We start from the raw sequence: 23,214 nt of genomic DNA on the forward strand, positions 1-23,214 counted from the left end.
GGGTAATTGCCAGCTGCTCTAGGGGAGAGACGAAATTCTGCTCCTCACCACTCCGCCATCTTGCCCCGCCTCTCCCAATCTATTTTTGAACATTTTCCTTACACCTGAAACAATCAGAATAAGAATAAAAAATAAAAAGAAAAAAAGAACACCCAAATCACTCCCTTCATCCCACCCTATTTTTCATTTAGTTTTTGTCCCCATTTTTCTACTCATCCATCCATACACTGGATAAAGGGAATGTGATCCACAAGGTTTTCACAATCACACTGTCACCTCTTGTAAGCTACATTGTTATACAGTTGTCTTTAAAAGTCAAGGCTACTTGGTTGGAGTTTGGTAGTTTCAGGTATTTACTTCTAGCTATTCCAATATATTAAAACCTAAAAAGTGTTATCTATATAGTGCATAAGAATGTGACCTCTTGACTCCATTTGAAATCTCTCAGCCACTGAAGCTTTATTTTGTTGCATTTCGCATCCCCCTTCTGGTCAAGAAGATGTTCTCAATCCTACAGTGCTGGGTCCAGATTCATCCCCGGGAGTCATATCCTGCGTTGCCAGGGAGATTTACACCCCTGGGAGTCAGGTCCCACATAGGGGAGAGCAGTGAGATCACCTGCCAAGGTGGCTTAGTTAGAGAGAGGGGGCCACATCTGAGCAACAAAGAGGCATCGGGGGAGACTCTTAGGTGCAATTATAAGCAGGTTTAGCCTCTCCTTGCAGCAACCAGCTTCATAGGGACAAACCCCAAGGCAGAGGGCTCAGCACATCAACCGTCAGTCCCCAGTGTTTGTGAGAACATCAGCAACAATCCAGGTGAGGAAGTCCAACACCTCTGCTTCCTCCCCCAGCTCTTCAGGGGGGCCCTGAATATATATTTTTAACAATCTAAGTTGTTTTACTTGGTTGAGGCAGAAGGTAGAATATTGTTAAAATCATCAGCTTCTTTCCCTTCCAAATAACCAAATGAAACAGAAATTTTCTTTGGCAGCTTCAGACCCCAAGACTTGACCCTCTGGGTATTGGGAGAAACAACAGTTTCTTCTTTCCTTTTAGCTCCTCTTACTGCATATAGATCATGTCATTCCAAGAACCTCAAGCTTTTGATTAACTGGAGGCAGTGGAATGCTGAGCAAATGTGGATCTTTGGAGGCCCAGAAGTGCCAGGAGCTCACTGTCCCTGCTTGTGAACTATTGAACATTTGAGGGCCTGGGAGCTTGAATTTCCAAGGGTCATGGCTATAGAAACTTCCTTGACTCACCTTTTGGATTTCATTATGTTGAGGTGGTTTTCTTATTTTAACTTTTTATTGTGGTCACATATATACAACTCGAAAATTTCCATTTTAACCACTTTCAAGTGTACAATTCAGTGATATTAATTACATTCATGTTGGGCTACCATCACCATCATCTAATATCCTAACTCTTTTCATCACCTCAAACAGAAATGCTATACCCGTTAAGCAATAACTCCCCATTCCTTCTTACCCCCACCCCTGGTAACCTCTGCTTTTGTTTTCTACAAATTAGATTATTCTAGGTATTTCATGTAAGTGGGAGCATGCAATATTTGTTCTTTCGTGTCTAGCTTATCTCACTTAACAGGTGTCTTCAAGGTTCATCTATGTAGCAGCCTGGATCAGAACTTTTCTCCTTTTTATGGCTGAGTAATACTCCATTGTACATTTCATTTAGCCATTCATTTGTTGAAGGGCACTTGGGTTGTTCCACCTTTTGGCTATTGTGAACAGTGTGCTGTGGACATTGGTAAATGAGTATCTCTTCAAGTCCCTGTTCTCAATTCTTTGGGGTATATGCTCATAATCTTTAATTTTGAAAAGAAACATCAGCCCCAACTATTTCCTTTCCTTATCCCCAATTTGCCCAAATGCAGCTTTTTAAAATAAATAATTGGTCCTAATCCACTAGAAAGTTATTCTCTGTGGTTACAGGAGACCTTTCAGCCACTGGAAGAAAGTGTGGTTGCTCCTGGTTCATGGGTGGGGTTTGCCTGCTTGGTTCAGGGTCTCTGGCACACACTTGTGGTACTACCAGAATTCTAGCGTGGGCTGAGCTCTGATCTTGGCGGGCTCCTGCTGGAGAGTGTTATCTCACAGAGCCCTGTGGTGGGGTGGTTCAGTGTGAATGCCTGGCTTGTACCTGGCACTTTCCCTTCCTAGCTGTGTGACCTTAGGTGACTTGCTGCATTTTACTGTGCCTCAAGTTCCTCATTTATAAAATCGAGATGACAACAGTATCTGCCTCATTAGCTTGTTGTGAGGATTAAATGTGCTAAACACGAAAGCACTCCAAATGGTGAGTATCTGGCACAAAGCAAGTCCCAAGACTATTACCCATTATCATCATTAGGAAAATAACTCAGATTAATTGAATTTGATTCAAAAGAAAAATAAGTTCTCCTCTCTCCCCACAGTTCAAATAAAACTTATGTCTTGTCTCAAATGATAGGATCTAGACAATTTATCTGTAGTTTAAGTATCTTTGTCTATGGTAATCTAACACCTGAACAAGAGAAAACATGATCACCATCTTTAATTATTTGAATGTCTGTTGTGTGGAAGAGGACTTAACTTTACTCACTGTAGCACAAGTGATAGAAAGAACCGTGTCCTGGGTAGGGATTACAAGGAGGAAGATTTGGTTCAATATGACGAAAAAAACTCCGGACAGTTGGAGTTGTCTATGATGAGTGGGCTGCATGAGGAGACTGTGATTTTTCATCGTGCTCATACAGAGGCCTGAGATCGCTTGTTCAGCCTCTGGGGAGGCCTGTAGGATTGGGGAAAGGGTTGAGCAAAGAACCTTCAAAAAGATTCTTTAAAAGACTGGGATTCTAATGTTCTGTGGCTTTTGAAATTTTACGTTTGAATTTCTTAACCTCCTCTCCCTCCTGCTTAATTTGAAATGCAAATCTCAGGAATTTAATTTTTAACTCCTTTTAGATATGTGTATTTTGTGTTGTTTAGAAATAGTGGCTTAGGGACAGTGCCAGGGTTTGGGTGGAGTTGAGAAAGTTGTAAGGAAAGGAAATGCTAACTGGGTGTGTAGATGACAGAAGTGGAGAGAACCCTGTAAATTAGGCCTCACCTCAGGTCACGGAAGCTGGAGAAAAAGGAAAGAAATTGCCTGCCTTGGTGGATTGTGCCATTGAATGGGATGACCTATCTGTGGTTGTGCTTCCAGCAAAGCTGGACATTCACAATAGATCCAAGAGCTGTCAACTAAGGGTCATACCAGGGTAACAGGAGGAGAGGGGTAAGCTGGATGGGGCACTGGCTGTAAGGGAATATTCTTTGACCTTCTTTTTTGTAGTTTTTTAGCATTAGCTCTAGTAAGTGTTTAATAATGCCACCATTTGGGTGTGGTGATGGTAAAGCTATAGTTTGCTTATGGCAATGAAATCACACAGGAGTTCTATCCCTAATATATAAGACCAAGTTACTGGAGTGACATTCACTCATTTTTTCATTAATTCAGAAAGTATTTGCCGACTATGAGTACCATGCTTTATGCTAGGCTTTTGAGATTGTATTAGTTAGGATAGACTAGCTTATGCTGCTATAACAAACAGTGACAAAAGAGCAGAGGCTTAACATGACAAAACTGTGTTTGTTGCTTATGCTTCATGTTCTACATAGGTTGTTAGGGGCTTACTTAGTTTCCTAGCCTTCACGGTTGGAACATATAGCCCCCTCAGCCACTGCCACAGGAAGGAACACTGCGGGGTCTTATAAGAGCAATTAAATGCCTCAGACCAAGAGTGACTCATATCACTTCTACTCATACCCCATTAACCAGAACTAGGCAGGGAGGGCTATGTAATTTTTCCACATGCCCAGAAGGAGTAGAGAATCAGATAAGGACGCACACAAGCAATTTATACCACAGGGATACAAAATAGTTCTTGCCCTCAAGATGCTCAGGGTCGAATGGAGTACACAGACAAAACAAAACAAAAAGATAGCTATAACATGATGTGATAAGTGTTAAGATAATTACTTGCAACTCCATCCTTGCCGAGGACCAGACCAAAAACCTTGGCCTCATCCTTGACTCTTCTTTCTCTCACATCTCACATATAATTTATTAGAAAATCCTGTTGGACCTGTCTTCAACTGACCAACTTCGGAATATATCCAGAACTGGATCACTTCTCATCATCTTCACTGTTACCACTGTCATCCAAGCCACTATCATCTCGTTCCTGGGTTATTTCTAGCACCTCCCAACTGGCCTCCCTACATCTGCCCTTCCCCCTTCATCTCTTCTCAGCAGAGCAGCCAGAATGAAAAGTTTAAAATGTAAATCAAATGTCATTCTATTGCTGAAAACCCTCCAGGGGTTCCCCATGATCCTCAGAGTAAAAACAGAACTTTTAAATTGTCTTCAAATACCTACATGATGTATTTTCCATTACCTCTCTGACCTCGTCTTTTGTGATTTGCCCCTCAACCTATCCACTCCAGACCCGGTGGCCTTCTTGTTTACTTTGCAATGCCAGGAACGCTTCTACCCAGAGCCTTTGTGCTGGTTCTTTTCTCTGTTGGAATGTTTTTCTCCCAGAGAGCCTCATGGTTCACTCCCTTGGCGCTTTTAAATCTTTGCTCAGATGTCATCTTCATAGTGACATCTTATTTAAAATTGCACACACACCCTCACCCAGCATTTCTGATTCCCCTTACTTCATTCTACTTTTTTCTTAGCACTTTTTTTTTGGTAGAACCAGTAACACATTTATAATATTTATTTTTTGTCTCTCCACTCTAGAATGTAAGTTGAGAGAGCAAAGAATATTGTGCTGCATCCTCAATACCTCAAATGGTACCCGATCCAGAAGAGGTACTGAATAAATATTTGTTGACTGAATCATCTGAATAGAAGCAAGCCTGTATTATGATGGCAGTGTAGAGAAAGGACATTTAATGCAGACTGGTGGAGGTGACTCCTGAGTTAGGTGTTGAAGGAAAAGCAGATGGCAAGCCAGGCAAAGAATGGGAAGAAACATATTTTTTCAGGGAGCAAGCCCAAATTCATTCATTAACAGCCAGGCCAAGCATCCTTCTTTGGGAAATCCCTGAGCTTCCTGTTGAGAAGAAAAATAAGTACAAATGCACATATTGGTGATACTCAAGACAAGTGATTGGATCACTGACTCTACATGTTGTTTAAATAAGACAATGCCCTTTTCTACAATGAAAAATACATGAGTCTTAGAACTTCTTAGAAGGAGTTGGTGAAGTCCTTCCAGTCAGTTTCCACCCGGCTTTAGGACAGCCTGCTGAGTTCAAGTTCACACTCTCCTCTTGGTTTCTTTTCCCATTTGGTGTGTTTACCTTCATAATTTTAATGTGATTTTTACAACAGAAACAATTTGGTCAGGAAATTTGTGTTCCTTCTCCTTATGCATTTCTTCATGCAAATAAGGGCACAGTGTGATGTTTTTGTTTAAAACGACATTCCAGCTCTTTCTGTGGATTTTATGCTCAAATTACACTTTTTCTTTATATGTATATTTTTGCAAAACCAATGTATCCAGCATTGGAAAATATATATTTGTGTTTATTTTTTTTAAAGAAAAATGAAGTTCAGTTTTGAAATAGTTTCTAAGTGTTCTTAGCTTTAACAAGTAAGTTTGTTTGAATACTATTGTAATTTTGTTTTCATTTTTTCCCCTTCAAACCAATACAGATAAAATCTTTAAGATTAAAGCTTCAGAAGCTTCAAGAAAAAGCAGTTGAGGATGATGACTACGATAAAGGTGAGTTTCAATTTGTTTATTGATTATTTCTTCTGTTTTCCATCATGTCCCATTCATCATTCCCTCTTTACTCATATCTACCTTTTATACCCCAAATGAATTATGCATTCTGCTTCTCTGATCAGCTCCACATGGTAATAATTGACTCTCTTAGAATGCTATTATTTTGTGGATTTTAAAGCACTTTATGGACATTAATTCTTTGCGTTGTAAGTATAACTTTATTGATTGTCCAGAAACACTTGGAATATTGCACAAGAATTGTTAGCTCATTATCTTCCTAACAATGGTATGATATTTCTATAATTAATCCATTCATAAAAATAATTGTTGAATACTTGTTATGTGCCAAGCAATAGGAAAGTAAGGAAGACATAGTGTGTGCCTCTGTGATGCTTGTAAATATAAGCCTTCATGGAGACTTTTGTATTATTATTTTTTTTATTAGAGAAGTTAATGGGTTTACAGAACAATCATGCATAAAATACGGGGTTCCCATACACCACCCCACCACCAACACTTGCATTGGTGTGGAAAATTTGTTACATTGATGATTGCATTTTTTTTTTGTAATTTGACTAATTTTTTTAATAGTAATTATATTTGTTACAATTGATGAAAGATTATTAAAGTAGTACTACTAACTGTGGTCCATAGTTTACATAGGGTATTTTTTCCCCATATTCCCAACCTATTATTTATTTATTTTTTGCATGCACATTTTTATTTTATTACTCATCTGCCCATACAGTGGATAAAGGGGGTGTCAGTCTTAATGTTTTTATAATCACACAGTCACAAGATAAAAGCTATATAGTTATACAATCATTATGAAAGATCTGGGCTACTGGATTATAGTTCAACATTTTCAGATATTTCCTTCTGCTGCTCTAATACACTAGAAACTAAAAAGAAATATCTATATAATGAGTCAGCAATCATTTGTTAAATCCTAACTTCTCCATTACACCTCCTCCCTCTCATTTGATCATTTTTTCTCAATCTTCAGAGATATCTGGGCAATGACCATTCTAACTTCTGCTTGCTGAAAAAGGGTATTGACATTATGGGGTAGAAGAATCAAACTGGCTGATGCTCTTGGAGAGATGGGTACCTCTGGGTTTCAGAACTTATCTGGCATAGGAACAGTCTGGAAGCCTTAAGTTTCTGAGAAACTAAACTTACTAGGTAAAACATTTATAGAGTCTTAGATAGAGCCCATGGTATTCTTTAGGGTTTTCAGGAATACTGTAGGTTGGAGCTTGGCATACTGTGGCAAACTGCAATATCTGGCTGAAGCTCACATAAGAGTAACCTCCAGAATGACCTCTGGACTCTTTTTGAATCTCTTAGCCACTGAAACTTTATTTTGCTCCATTTCTTTTTCCCTTTTTGGTTGAGAAGGCATTCTAAATTCCATGATGCCAGGGCCAGGCTCCTCTCTGGGAGTCATGTTCCATGTTGCCAGGGAGATTTACACCCCTGGGAATCATGTCCCACATAGTGGGGGAGGGCAGTGAGTTTACCTGTTGAGTTGCCTTAGAGAGAGAGAAGCCACATCTGAGCAACAAAAGAGGTTCTCTGGGGGTGACTTTTAGGCATAATTATAAGTAGGCTTAGCTCCTCTATTACAGAAATGTTTCATAAGGGCAAGCCTCAGGTTGAGGGCTTGGCTTATTAAATTGGGAGTCCCTAATGCTTGAGAGAATATCAGGAGTACCCTAGGTGGGGAAATTTAATAGTTTCACATTTTGTCTCCAGTCCTTCAAGGGACTTTGCAAATACTTTTTTATTTTCTGCCCAAAATACTCTGGCATGTATCAGGGTATTACATTAACCTGTACAGAATAACAAGACCTCGTTCCCTATTCTAGGTTCCACGTATTCATGGAGGTTTTTGACTTCATGCTCTCCTGGACCAGAGTTAGGAAATGGGACAAGTTCAAGAGATGCCAGGTTGGGCCAGATGGGTCATATGCACCAAATTCCTGGGTAGATAGCCCCAAATTTCCAAGCTAGAAAGAAATTATAATATGGCACTTTTTTCAGAGGACTGAACAACAACAACAACAACAAATAATTAAAATGAGGTACCAAAATAGGAGTTGAGCCGAGCAGATGAGGGCTGGCATAGGTGGCTGAGTTGAAGGATGGATTTCAGGTATGGTTGGCCTGGGCAGAATCTTAAGGACTTTGGATGCTGACTGCAAAATTTCTTACCCAGGTCTGCTGGATGAGGGAATGAGAAATGTTTTCCAGGTTCCCTCAGTCACCTGTGAACTTGACAGATACTCCTGTTGATAACCAACTCAGGATTGGTCTGGAAATACAATATAGATTTAAGAATTCTTCTGGAAGCTGTTTAACCTTGAGGCATGGGTCTTCAACCTTATTGGCTTATATTCTGGTGTTCCTGTTGAATATGTCACAGACTGTTGGCATTGGGGCACCATTGGAATAGGGTGAGTGATTTCCAAAAGAAGGTTGAAAATCCTATTTCTAAGGAATACATAGAGTTGATGCTATCTGTTGTTCACATTATATGTACCATTGAGGTGGCTTTAGCAAGTGACAGGGGCAGTGGGAGGAAGAGAGGAATTCGGGATGAAGGTGGGACTCGTTAAACTCTCCCAGTCCTCTTTCTACAGGCTGTCTTGATTTCATAGCAATGCTAGGTGGAGGATGGACTGTGTGTGGGGTCAGGAGACAAGTCTGAGGCAAGGGAAGGTGCCACCCTTAAACCCTGTGCTGGCTTCTACGGTCAGGGCACAATTGTTGACAGAAAATGAATGAGCTAGTTCTTGCACCAAGGTTTACCTACTGACTTTTGTCTGAGAAAGACAATTAAACCATGTTTTGGAGCTCCTCACCATTCCACAAGTCTGTTTTCACAGCCATGGGTCAAGTGATGGTCTACCTGAAATGAGGCAAAGACCCAGTCTCTTGGTGTAACACACAAAACTTATGACACCAGTGGAAATCAAGGCCCCCTTTAGCTGCACAAGACCCGGTGAGCCTTCTGGACTTGGTTCCCTCAACAGCATCATTAAACAAAGACTTCACTTTATTCTTTTTCCATACATCTCTGAAACACCTAGGGGAACGAGGTTGGATGGGATATGCTTCATCAGGGAAGCTAAAAAATGAAGGCACCTCAATTTAGTGTTTCTTTTTCTTTTTCTTTTTTTTTTTTTTTTTTCTTGTTTGCATGTCACTGCCTGCTAAATCAGAAGTTTGGGGGTTTGGCCCAGCATTCTGTGTTTTCACAAGCCTTCCAGGGTGATTTTGATGCATGCTGAAGTTTGAGAAACACTGGTTTAGGGCTTTAATCTTAACATAGGGAACTAGACCTATGGTGTGGCAGCCAAGACCTGGAAGTGAGGTTAAGTACTTATGCAGTGTCCCTCTCAATTCCACAAGGAATTTATAGAGTAAGGTAAGCACCCAGCTTATTAGGCACGTAATATACTGATTTACATGCTACTTTCTTTCTATTTAAACACTCAAACCTCTGCAAACCTGAGTGAATGTGTCGAGAGTTAACTGATTAGTTGAAAAGTGCAAAGTGCTTGGCACATGGTAGGCACTCAATAGATGTTTTGTAAGTGGGTGAACGAATGACTCACTGCCCGAATGCATGGGGGCCTTGTATGGCAAGCTAGAGCAAGTACAAAAGCCAGGGGAGAGCACTTTTGCTAGCTGCAAGCTCTGATTACTTCTGCAATATACAGGATGGGGTTAGGTGAAGGTGAAGATTGTTTTGTAGAAGTTGGCTTATGTAAAAAATACCTCTTGAACACCCACTATATATAACAGTGCGTCTCAAACTTCAATGTACATTAAATCACCTGGGTGACTTGTTAGACCAGTTTTGGGTGTGGCCAGAGGCTCTACGTTCCTCTGAGCTTCCAAATGATGCTCATACTCCTGGCCGGCGAGCCACCCTGAATTGTGATGGGATATGAGGAACTGAATTAAACAATGCTGAGGTTTTAAAGACATACCTAATGCTGTCCTTGTGATTCTCATGGCAAGGAGTCTACAGTCTAGGATGGGGAGTAATGCAGTACACAATCACAATAATACCAGCTACAGATAATATGAACCTTAAAATAAAGCTAGACATAACGTGCTCACAGACATAGGGTGGTTTGATGGGCTGAGCCCTTTACCACAGGACTTGCCCTTGGGAAGACAGTTGCTGCAAAGGAGAGGCTAGGCCTCCCTATAATTGTGCCTAAGAGCCTCCTCCCGAATGCCTCTTTGTTGCTCAGATGTGGCCCTCTCTCTCTAGCTAAGCCAACTTGAAAGGTGAAATCACTGCCCTCCCCCCTACGTGGGATCAGACACCCAGGGGAGTGAATCTCCCTGGCAACGTGGAATATGACTCCCGGGGAGGAATGTAGACCTGGCATTGTGGGACGGAGAACATCTTCTTGACCAAAAGGGGGAAGTGAAAGGAAATGAAATAAGCTTCAGTGGCAGAGAGATTCCCAAAGGAGCCGAGAGGTCAGTCTGGTGGGCACTCTCACGCACAATATAGACAACCCTTTTTAGGTTCTAAAGAATTGGGGTAGCTGGTGGTAGATACCTAAAACTATCAAACTACAACCCAGAACCCATGAATCTTGAAGATGATTGTATAAAAATGTAGCTTATGAGAGGTGACATTGTGATTGGGAAAGTCATATGGACCACACTCCCCTTCGTCTAGTTTATGGATGGATGAGTAGAAAAATGGGGGAAGGAAACAAACAAACAAACAAAGGCACCCAGTGTTCTTTTTTACTTTAATTGCTCTTTTTCACTTTAATTGTTATTCTGGTTATTTTTGTGTGTGTGGCCATGAAGGTGTTGGGGATTGATTTTGGTGATGAATGCACAACTATGTAATGGTACTGTGAACAATCGAATGTACGATTTGTTTTGTATGACTGCATGGTATGTGAATATATCTCAGTAAAATGAATTAAGAAAAAATTAAAGCTAGACAAAGGGAGTGGGTAAAGGCTCAATGAAGACCCAGGGATAAGGTTATATTTTAGAGGAGCCTCAAAGGATGAGCATGATGTGACTGGAAGAGCATTTTGGAGAAGGTGTGGAGGTGGAAAAGCCACTGTTCTGCTGACCAGCATCACAAGCTTGGTTGTCTTGAAAGTTTGAAATTTGAAATCAACTGTTGTCTGAAAGGAAACTGCAGGATCCTTCGCACGGACTGGCACATGGTAGGCGATGAAGAACTTCTTGTAAATTGCTAAGTCATTGTGAAAGCTTGGGCAAAGTTGAGGTGATGACTTTGTTGTAATGGGATTTGTTGAAATAGGATTTGAATAATATTTCCTTCCCCATCTGGTTTATCCAGGGTTACTAATAAAAATTCTAAGGATTGTTGAGATTTTTCTTTATACTCAGGTTTTTCAGTCTTTGTGTGAACTTCCCTTTCTCTCACTGGTCGGAGCAGCTGTGTAGCTGAGCTCTCTCTCGGGAAGGGGTGTGCTGGGGTTTATGAGGTTTGGCAGGAGAAACTAGAAGGGTGACCTTAGCTCTCTTGGCTGTTTTTGCCTTTTTTTTCTTTCTTTCTAGTTTCACTCATAAATAACTTTGTGTTCCTGTGAAAGGAGCAATTGACACAGAATAGAACGTTCCATGTTTTATCTTATCAAAGTGTTGGCAAAGTCACCCGCTCATGCCTTGTGGGGAAACCTTCTTGGGGCTCTAATTACATCTCTAGGGAAGTAAAGTTAATATTTTCTTATATTCTTGCATAAGGCTGGGAAGGGTTGGGATTGAAAAAAAATATTTTTCGATATTTGTTTAGGATCTTTCTCCAAGAAGCTCAGACTGCGTTATGAGTTTGATCTCATTAATGCTTGTCCCATGCCTGCCGTCCCCTGAGGTGGACACGTGTGACCTCTGGGTCATACGGACAGAGAAGCTGCAGCCCAGAAACAGGAAACAAGGTGACTTAAGGAAGAGAAATCCTGGGAGCGAGAAAAGGGAGACTGTGGGAATCACTTTTGAGATGGTTACTGTTCTAGCTGTCCCTGTATCAGTTTGTGGCCCATTCCTTCACCCCTGCCTGTCCGTGGCCAGCAAGTGACCTTGTGTGGGGAAGGCACCTCTGAAACGAAGGAGGCCAAGTTGTAAGGAGGAAGGAGCAAAATTTCAGGAATTCAGAATTTCAGTGATTGTCACTGATTGTGATAAATAACACAGCCGACTTAATCCTGATCGTTTAGAACTTCCTTCTTACAGTGAAAAGCGGCCAGCACTGAACTGGTTTCTTTATCCTTTATCTCATTCAGTATCTGTTATGACAAAATTCTAGTACAATAAAAATCGAAGCATTGAAAGAAAAATGATCACAGCTGAGGCCAAGCATAATCACACTTTATAGGGAGTACCAGCTCTTGTCTAAATGACCGTAATCTCTATTTTCCTGAATTCCGTCTTTAGCAAGATTTTTCAGCCCACAGTTGCTCTTTGGTGATGGTGCCCAAATGATCTAACCCAACAACCCCTTCTTTCATTGGGAACCATTCTCTATCCTTTCTTCAGGGTTTTGAGTCTGAGTAGTTTCCTGGAGCTAAAGAGAAGAACCAGAATCCCTGCCTTTCCTTCAGTGAACTACAGCTGTGATTGAGCACAGTGAAAACCCACAGGTTCCTTTTCATTGCATTTCATATCTAGGGTAGAAAGAAGAAAGCAAGACTTAATAGAATCCAGTCATTTTTATATCCTCAGGACTACCAGAGTAAATGGGATGCCATTTTGGGGTCCATGGAATAGAAATGCTACTCTTGGCAGCCTGTGCTGTTACGCTTTCTGTCTTAAAAAATGGACTGAATTTGTGTCTTCTCAGAAGGACCTTTCCAGAAAAACCACCTCTTAAAAATGTTTGCAGGGAAAAGAGCAGCACTCAGTGCAATGTGAATATGGGTACAGTTTCAGTGTGCAGCTCCCCTGCACGTGTCCTGCATTGCACCCCAAGGCTTTTGGAAAATTATAATTTTTGCCTATTATCTACAAAGCTGTCTTTCTCCCATTTCTCTGTGGGATGCTTGCAGTATCCCCATGTCCTGAGATAATGAGGCTTCCATTTAAAAACAAAAGCAATAGAATCTACGTATTGCTTGTCCCTTCCATGAGGGACACTTTCACATACATCATCTGGCTACATCCCTGTAATGACTGTGGGAGGAATAATTACTACCCTTGTTTTTCTCATGAATCCTCTTAAGCTGCTCAGTCAGAGAGCCAGCTGTGTGCTCTAGCTGTCTTACCCCTTTGCCTCCCGTCCCCGCTAGATCTAGAACATTTTGTATCCCAATGTGGAAAACTGAGCTTTGTAGAAGTTGTGGGGACAAAACTTAGCTAGGAAGTTTCTGGATTCTGGAAAACATTGGGAAACTTCTTTGCATGAAAACTAGGAAGGGAGCAAATGAGCCTCCACACGGAGATGCATCAGGAGAGATTGCTATTATTTTATCTAAAAAAATTAAATGATTAGGAAATTAACATTTGTATAATTTCAGTCTAAATCTTCAGCATTATTCTCAGAAGAATGAAAACTAGTGTGTCTGTCTCCTTTTAAGTAAAAACTTAACAACTGGGAGAAGAGCTATTTATTAAAACAAACATAGAAAGAGAATGCTTGCAGAATGTTATTTATTTAAATTGTAGCATTGTCTTGACTTCTTTTCCCATTTGTAGGAGAATTTATGACTCTGTAAATTAAGGGCAGAAATCTTAGCCAATAGTGACTTTTGGCATCACCCATTTGTGTTTGCAGGTTATATATGTTGGCATTTTTTGTGAGTGCCACGGATGCATGCAAGTCGTGAAATACCTACCTTAGATCTGAGCTTTGTGCCCAAACCCAGATGGCTTATCTGCCTATGAGATCTTGCTTTTCATGTGTAGCACAACACTTGATTTCCGTGTAACACCTTTCCTCCTTGGCATCCCAGTTCAGTGAAGGCCTAGCTCATTTATGTATCTTGGTGTTCAAGTGTGGGATTTACTAGATCTCCTGGAGCTGAAGGTAGGAGCACAGTGAGGTGGTTCATTTCCTCTTGCATTTTCTCACCATCTTTCCTTGATGACCACAGTACTGTATTTTCCAGCTCGGTGTAACTCTTCAGGAATGTGATAACACAGCTTTGCCTGGCCACTGCGAGGATCACTTGGAGTGTTGTCATGGCTCATTATTCATGATGAAACTTGACAGCACCAACGTTAAACATGCTACTGAATACTGAAAAGCAAGCCGAACAAACAAACAAAAAATCTCCATGTCCTCTCCTTAATTAGGTGCTTAGTTGGAAGTTGGATACACTTTCCTGCTGGCCTGAGATACAGCAGTATTTTTAATGGGTGTTGGAAGACATCTGTGTCAGTAGTGGATATAGCACCTTACTCTCTGTCTGTATCTGCCTATGAGAATCTGGAAGCGACATGGATTTCCTGGCATCCCATTGGTTTATGGAGCAGAATGATGTGCAGGAAGCAATGGACAGGCTCGTATACTTGAGAAGACTGATTTTGAAGCTGTTCTCATAGGTTTTCTGTGTTCTTGCACCCTCCTGGAGTGGGTGAGAGACTGGTTGGGATCCCAGGGGAGCAGGCTCACCTGAGGGAGTATTCTATTCCCCCTGGGCCCACAAACTCAGCTTCTCTGCAGAAGGTGGCCAGACAGGATGAAGCAGCAGCTTTTTGTGTGGGACACTTACAAAGAAAGACTGGAAATTTCAAATTCTACCTTATTTCTTGTTGTTCTAGTTTGCTAATGCTGCCAGAATGCAAAACAGCAGAAACAGATTAGCTTTTATAAAGGGGGTTTATTTGGTTACAAAATTACAGTCTTAAGGCCATAAGTGTCCAAGGTAACACATCAGCAATCAGGTACCTTCACTGGAGGAAGGCCAATGGTGTCCGGAAAACCTCTGTTAGCTGGGAAGGCACGTGGCTGGCGTCTGGTCCAAGTTCTGGTTTCAAAATGGCTTTCTCCCAGGACCTTCCTCTCTAGGCTGCAGTTCCTCAAAAATGTCACTCTTAGTTGCTCTTGGGGCGTTTTTCCTCTCTTAGCTTCTCCAGAGCAAAAGTCTGCTTTCAGTGTCCATCTTCAAATTGTCTCTCATCTGCAGCAACTCTCTTCTTGGCTCCTGTATGTTCTTCAAAGTGTCCCTCTTGTCTGTAGCAAGCTCGCTCCTTCTGTCTGAGCTTACATAGTGCTCTAGTAAACTAATCAAGGCCCATGCTGAATGGGTGGGGCCACACCTCCATGGAAATCATCCAGTCAGAGTCATCACCCACAGTTGGGTGGGTTGCATCCCCATGGAACCACTCAAAGAATTACAATCTAATCAACACTAATATGTCCACCCACACAAGACTGCATCAAAGATAATGGCATTTTGGGGGACATAATACATTCAAACTGGTATATTTGTATTAGTTTCCTAGAGTTGCTGTGATAATGTACCACAGACTAGGTGACCTAAAACAACAGAAATATATTGTCATATTTCTGGAGGCTGGAAATCCAAACTCAAGGGTCTAGCAGGGCCATGCTCCCTCTGAAACCTGTAGGGGACAGTTACTCCTTAACTCTTCCTAGCTTATGGTGTTTGTCAGCAATCGTTGGTGTTCCTTGGTTTATGGTAGCATAATCCCAGTCTCTGTCTCCATCTGCACATGGCTTCTTCTTTGTTGTCTGTCTCCAAATATCCCTTTTCTTATAAGGACACTAGTCATGTTGAATTAAGGCCCAGCCTTGAGCATACCCTTTTGGGGACACAAATCAATATATAACACTTCTCAAAGACTTCAAGGAGTGTTTCTCCTCTTTCTATCTTTTGAGAACTAGGTAAGAGAAATGGAAGAGATGGGTCTATGATAGGGGGCAAAAGCCTAAACAGGACTGAATCTTCCCACTACAGTCATTTTAGGTCCAAACTGTCTCTCTGCTTGGTACAAATGGTTGATTTTCCCTTACCAAGAGGGGTGTAAAGGACTCAGGACAGAGCTAAATACTAAACATATCCAGGCAATTCCACAAAAGTTTGAAAATTTGGTTTGACCACTCTGTGGTCATATGTAGATACTTTAAAAAAAAAAAAAAAAAAAAAAAGGCAGATTTTTGTGACACCAAGTAAGTGGATTGATTTTTTCCTTTTCCTCTTCTACAGAAAAGCCTGGGTGTTGGCCTCCATGTTTTGTCCAGAGCCTCAAAGCTAGTTAATGGCAGAATTTGGGTTGTCGTCTACTAACATCATGGCACCCCTTTTACATGAACAACTATTTATTGAATGTACACCAGGTTTTCCATGCCTTGGTGGGCAAAAAAAATGGGTCAGAGATGACCTACCCTCAAGGAATGTACAGCCTAGTTGGGATAAAATATAAAGAATATATCTATGTTAAATTTTAGTTTACATTAGAATAGATGTTTTTGATATGAGGACTCTCTTCTTCCAAGAGAGAGAACCCACTTTAGTGTCAGCCGAAAAGAGTCCTTATTGTTTGAGTGACCAGTAATGGCAGGGATGTAGATGCTGGGGTGACTGGAGGTGGGTCAGTGCTGCCAGCGCCCCCACTCTTCTCTCCATTACTTGTTTCAGGTATCTATCGTTGCATGTGGCAGGCTGAAAAATGATCCCCTAAAAGATTCCACATCCTAATCCCTGGAACCTGTAAATGTTACCTTACTTGGAAAAAAGGGTCTTTGCGGAGGCGATGAAGTTAAGGATTTTGAGATGGGAAGATTTTCTTGGGTTATCCGGATGGGCCCTAATTGCCATCCCATGTGTCCTTACAAGAGGGAAGCAGAGGGAGATTAGACACACACACAGGAGAGGAGAAGGCAATGTGACCACAGAGCCAGAGATGGGAGTGCTGTGGCCACAAGCCAAGGAATGCCAGCAGCCACCAGAAGCTGGATGATGCAAGGAACAAATTCTCCCCTAGAGTCTCCAGAGGGAATGCAGCCCTGCCAACACCTTGATTTTGGCCCAGTGAGACTGATTTCAGACTTCTGGCCTCTGGAACTGTGAGAGAATAAATTTCTGATGTTTTCAGCCACCAAGTCTGCGGTAATTGGCCCAGCAGCCTTAGGAAGCAATACACTGATAACAAATCACGCCAAGACTTAGTACTTAAAGCCATGATGGCATTTATTGTGTTCATGAATCTGTGATTTGGGCAGTGCTCAGCAGGGACAGCTCATGTCTACTCCAGCGTCACTTGGGACAGCTCGAAGGCTGAGGGCTGGAAGCATCTGGAGGCTCAACAGGGCTGGCGGTTGAAGCTAAGTGTATGCTGGTACTCAGCTGGGGCCACGCCTTTCCGTACGGCTGTTTGGTTTCTTCACAGCAAGGTGTCTGGGTTCCACGGGCGGGCATCCTGAGAGATAGAGAGTGCCAGGCAGGAATTCCATCACCTATTATTAACTAGTCTTGGAAGCCATGCAGTGTTACTTCTGCTGTATTCTAGTCATTAGAAGGTGAATTAGACCCCAACTTTTGATGGAAGGAATGTGAAAAAGAATTCGTGGATATCTTCTAAAATCACCAGTCTGCCCTCGGGTCATATATATATATATATAGCATCTTTTCCACATATAAAATATAGTAAAACCATTCCAAGAGCTCTCATAAGTCTCACATCTTATGGCATCAGGCTCAGGATTGATGTCCAGAATCTTCACTGTGTTAGTTTCCTACGCTACATAAAGCAGATACCATGAAATGGGTTGGCTTAAACAATGGGAATTTATTAGCTGAGAAAATGTCCAAATCAAGGCCTCGTCAGTGTGACACTTTCTTCCCAAAGACTGGCTGCCAGCAATCCTTGGCTCCTCTGCCCCGTGGCAAGACTCATGATGGTGTCTGCTGGTCTCTCCCTTCTCTTTCAGGTTTGTTGCTTTCAGCTTCTTGCTTCCATGACTTTCTCCTTCTTTCTCTGTATTCATTTCTGTTTATAAAGGACTCCAGTAATTGGATTAAGACCAGCCCTGAATGAGGTGGGTCACACCTTAACTGAAGTTGCCTCATCAAACAGTCCCACCTACAAAAGGTTCACACTCACAGGAATGGATTCGATTTAAGAACATATTTTTTTTTTTCACATACAGATAGCCTCAAACCACCATACCACCCGTATAAGGTTTGGAGTCAAATGTCCCTTTTCCCCTCCATTTTGTACTTTTTCTGTCCCTTTCCAAGTTGGTATAATTCTTTAAAAAGCTTTTCGGGTTTCATATGAATCAATTTATTATCTACTTCATCACACAAATCTATACCCACAGTCTCTTCAAACAATAAGCCCTTCCCAACTTTAGTCTCCCTGTAAATGCTCTTAAGATTCTTAAAGGGTTGTTTGACTATTGGAAAGGGTCTATGAGACCCCCACCTTAAATCTTTCTGAGATCTTACAAAGGGTATTACAGTTTACACTCTCAGTCTCATCTCTTGACCATGGTTTCCCGGCAGAGCTCTGTCTCTGATCTTTTTCTGGAAACTGCTTCTTAATCTTACTATCATTTTTCATCTGGAGAAGTTGGGAATAAGAACTAATTTTAGTTTCAAACCCAGCAAGTCCTGGCTTCTTTCTATTTTATGTTACTTCTTTAGCTTATCTCTCTCTTCTTGCATTATGCTCTAGGTAGTGAGAAGAAGCCAGGGGACAGCTTCAACAGCCTGCCTAGAAATCTCCTTAGCCAGACCATCCAGCTCAAAAGGTACATTTTCTATTTTCCATGTTACTTCAGGTAACAGTGTTTCGAAACTTTCTGCCACTAAACAAGGATCTCCTTTCTTTCGGCTTACAATAATGTTTTCCTCTCTTTCCTTTACACCCTCATCAACAGCCTTCTCAAGATACACCAAGCTTCTGCTGTCCATTGCAATAAGGCTCTTGAACTGCCATCCACCACCCAGGCCCCAAAACACTGTCACATGTTTTAGGCTTTGTTATGCAGCACCCACTATGGCACCAAAATTTATTCCAGTCACCTATTGCTGTGTAACAAATTACTCCCAAACTTGGTGGCTTATTACAATGACAACCTTTGTTGTGCTCACAAATCTGTACTTTGGGCAAATCTCAGCAAGATTATCCTTTCTTTGCTCTGCTTGGCATTAGTGGGGCGGCTTGAAGACTGAGGTCTGGAATCATCCGGAAGCTTGCTCACATGCCTGGCAGTGGTTGCTGGTGGTCGGCTGGGACTTAGCTGGGGCTAAGCTGGGGCTGGGGCTGTAATGCTTGTTCATGGTGTTTTCCTGTGGCTGCTTGGCTTCCTCACAGCTTGACGGCAAGAGTCATGAGAGAGAGGGAGGGAGAGTGAGCTGGCAGAAGTGGTATTGCCTTTTATGACTTCACATCAAAAATCATGTAGTGTTACTCCTGCCACATCCTATTCACTTGAAGCAAGGCACCAAGATTGGCTTATCTTTAAGAGGAGAGGAATTCAACCACTTTTTGATGGAGGAGTGTCAAAGAATTTGTGGGCATGTTTTAAAACCATCATATCACTTGATTCCATGAGGCAATTCAAGACTTATGCTGACAGCACTGTGATGAGAGGAGAAAAGCGTAATTCTCTTTCTCAACTCCATATGAAAATTTTCAAGGAGGGCTTAGGTCAGGTATCAACTCCTTGTACCAATTACTGTAGCTGAAGGGTAACCAAACCTGGTTATCTGTCTCTGTAATGAGGTGGGGTATGTCTGTTACTAGAAGATGGGGGAACTGGTGCTGAGCAGATAAAAATAGTAGCCAGCATGTTTACTGCTTAGTAAAATGCATACACATGAAGTAATGCGAAAACCGTCAAAAGCAACATATGAATAAGAACATTATTTAAAAAATGAGGGATGTTAAAAATATACAAAGAAGATTAAAATGAAAACACTCGTTTATGCATTTAGTCGAGACATATATCGAATGCCTCCTATTTCCAAGCACTGCTGGGCCATGGGGAGCAGTAGTGTGTTAGATACAGTCTTTTCCCTCCAAACACCTGAGTCTCACATCTTAGCTTCAAGTTTCCCCCTGTTGTAGATTTTCTGTAGGCTTTTGTCCTAATCCTCCCAAGGAGGCAAAGCAACCTTTGATTTGTATCTGACTGTGGCAGTGTCTGGAGAGCTTTGTGTGTTAGACTCAGGAACAATTCAATCCATCAGCTGGTTATTACATACACATAGAAAATATGGGGCTGACTGGACCACATCGTGTCATTGAAATGACAGATTGATGAATTCAGTTGATAGAATTAACTCTTAACATTTCTACCTGAAGTGACAATTAGAAATAATTGAGTCTTATTCAACTTGGGATAGTCAGGACTTGAAAACACCTTTTGTGAGCTGTGAAAACTTTTTTTCTAAGTATTTATTTATATATTTAGTTTGAATTTTTCAGTGTTTTTTTTTTTTAAGTTGAGGGATGATTTACACATAATGAGCTGTGAAATGTTTAATAATGGTTGCTGCACCTGTCTGTGAAAAAACTGAACGTGGCCTAGTGGCATAGAGAAGAGTCCTAGGGCTGGGGTACAGAGACTGAGTGTCAGGCTGGCCAGCCCATTTAGGCTCTGTCTTCTTTTTTTGAGTGTCAATTTGCCCTTGGATGAACTTGAAATAATAATACCCATCCTGTTGTGTGGTTGGAAGGTCAAATGTAATAATAATATGTGTGAGGTGTCTGCATGGTATCTGGTACACAGATATTGAAGAATTATTTGTTCCCTTTTCTTTCTTTGCCTTTCTCCATCCCCTCCCAGCTACTACGTGTCGGAAAACACTGTGTAAAGTGTGGATGCTTCTTAATACTCTCTCTGCCAGCAGTTAGCATCAGTGGCATGCAGAAAAAAAGATAAAATGATTTGGCTTCTTATTTTCTATTTGGCCGTAAGAAGCTTATTTGTATATAGCCTGATTTCCTTCAAGTTTTCAAAAAAATTTGGAAATGACAAAAAGCTACATGTATATAGATATATAAATATGCAAATTATAAGGAGGCATTTAAAACTTGTCTACTCTTCACAACTTCCTATGGCAAACTATATTTCTTCTCTGCTGTCTAAATTGCATGACCTTGAATCTCGCATTTTCTGCCTGATGCTCTGGTGCATGACATTGGGTGACACTGAGAAAATGAAATTGAGACCCAGCTTGGGCTTTAAGAATTGGGTTATCCTGATATTGAGGCTGGAAGGAGAAAAATGGAAAGGGGAAGGAAAAGCATGGGAAATATATGGATAAAGACAAGACCAAAGAACACAAGGAGAGATTGAGAGACATTCTGTGTTCTGGCCATTTTTCTGTGGGCCTTTGCTGTTTTGTGACCTGCAACTTTATGGCCAGAGAGGATTAAGGTGCTGTTCCGGTTTGCTAATGCTGCCATTATGCAAAATACCAGAAATGGATTGGCTTTTATAAAGGTGGTTTATTTGGTTACAAATTTCTGAAGGCCATGAAAATGCCCAAGTTAAGGCCTCAATACGAGTATACCTTCGCTGAAGGAAGGCCAATGGCATCCAGAAAATCTCTGTCAACTGGGAAGGCATGTGGCTGGCATCTGCTGATCCAGGGTTGTGTGCCAGCTCCTCTCTCAGCTTCTGTGTGTCCTTGGTTCTGTTTCCAGGACGTTTCACTCTAAGCTACTCTGGGGAAAACTCTGGGCTTCATCTCTCTTAGCTTCTCTGGAGCAAACTCTGGGCTAGCAAAAGTCTGCTTTCAACAGCTGTCTCCAAAATGTCTCTCTCAGCTGGTCTCCAAAATGTTACTCTCGGCTTCTCTGAGGTCCTTCTGTTTGTTAACTCTTTTATAGGACTCCAGTGATTAAATCAAGACCCACCCTGAAAGGGCAGGGTCCATATCTCCATGGAAATAATTTAATCAAAGTTGACTGAGTCACATCTCCATGGAGACAATCAAATGATTCCAACCTAATCAACATTAATACATCTGCCCCCATAAGATGACATTAAAGAATATGGCGTTTTGGTGCAGGTGCAATTCCCAGATAACTATTTAACCTCTCCATTTATGAAGGTCATTTAAAAGCATGGCATCCATTTCCTCAGCATAATGGCAATGATATGGTGCCCATGCTCCTTTATGGAGCTTTTTGAGTGTCCCCAGACAGCTGATTTGTTTCCTAAACTGTCCAGTCACTTAATTAAATCTTGCATCCCGTCTATTAAAAAACCAACAACAAATACACCACCAATACATTATGGATGACTGAGAAGCACGACAGAAGGAAACCTGGAGTGGCTCTTCCCTCCAGGTTTAGCAAACCTCTACGCCCTATCTCCTGCCTTGCTGTGCCTGCAGAGCTCTCTCTGCTTGCTGGCTCACCCAGCTCCTACTCCCATATCACTGGGGGCTTAAATCAAGAGATGAATACATATGTTTTGTCTTTGGGAGACAACTTGTGACCCACTTTTTTTCTAAGTTATCTAGGGAAATTTGAACACATTTCTTGTAAGAAATGGAAACAAAAATGTTTTTGGTATATACATATGTGAAGGTTTTACCATTGGGAGGAGGTAGACACTAGGCATGGACTAAGGGCATCATATGAGCTGTGGGTAGAAAGCTATAGGAGGGCTTGCTCTCCTCTGCCTTGGTGCTGGGGCTGGGGGTCTGTCAGCCGATGGAAGGACCAGGAGCCTTAATACATTTTGGAACCAGCCAGGGATGCATGAAGTCCTGTCTCTTCCTGCTGGCTCCTTGCCTCACTACTGTGAACTCCTGCATTGGTCCTTTTTGGTCAACAATGGAAAGACAGACCAAGTTGGTAAAGGTGGTGAGCATTGTTAGGAGTAGGGCTGAGTGGAATAGTAAAATAAGAAGCTGTGAAGAACAGAGACTACCTCAGCAGTCTTCTAGCTGCCAAAGTCTATGAATGCCTCACACTGAACTCCTTTCAGCTTTGTGGGTTAGCCAGGTTGGCTACCCATCATGTGAACACATCCATCAGATAATTCTGCAACTGCCTTACTTCATTTTGCCTGCTTATCCTAGCCTGAGGATTGTTTTGATTTTACATTTGTTTCAAGACAGTCAAATATCTCCATTCATAAGGAAAAAGTCCTGAAATTGTGGCATCGCTTTAGTTCTCAGTACTAAGTGCAGAATGTTCAACCTAAGATCTGAAAACTGTATTTTTCCTACTACCTCTCTATAAATTCCTGATCATCACATCTCAGTCCAGCTGCCCTTGCTGTATTTCCTGCTGCAATTAATGCCATCCGCCTTCACCCAGAAACTCAAGCAAGAAAAACTGGCAATTTGTCCTAGATTCCCACCTCTCCCTGGACATCAGTCACTACATCTGGTAGACGTCACCGCCTAAATGTCTCTTTCTTCTGTCCTGGGTTTTGGCCCAGCTCCTACCCCCTTTGTCCAGGCTCTCATCAGT

General features: G+C 41.6%; 1 protein-coding gene across 4 annotated transcripts in view; it reads left to right on the forward strand.

The window, feature by feature from the left end:
• The window catches only part of DISC1 (DISC1 scaffold protein), a 403,772-nt gene that overhangs the window by 72,971 nt on the left and 307,587 nt on the right, over positions 1 to 23,214 (forward strand). For all 4 annotated transcript variants that reach the window (XR_005214467.1, XM_037820932.1, XM_037820929.1 and 1 more), the window contains exon 3: positions 5,715 to 5,784. Coding sequence is in view for 3 of the 4 variants with exons in the window: in XM_037820932.1 (XP_037676860.1) it covers positions 5,715 to 5,784 (70 nt within the window). In the remaining variant the exon portion in view is untranslated. The remainder of the gene's footprint in view (positions 1 to 5,714; positions 5,785 to 23,214) is intronic.

The sequence above is a fragment of the Choloepus didactylus genome, chromosome 2 (genome assembly GCF_015220235.1).
Source record: "Choloepus didactylus isolate mChoDid1 chromosome 2, mChoDid1.pri, whole genome shotgun sequence".
NCBI lineage: Eukaryota > Metazoa > Chordata > Mammalia > Pilosa > Megalonychidae > Choloepus > Choloepus didactylus.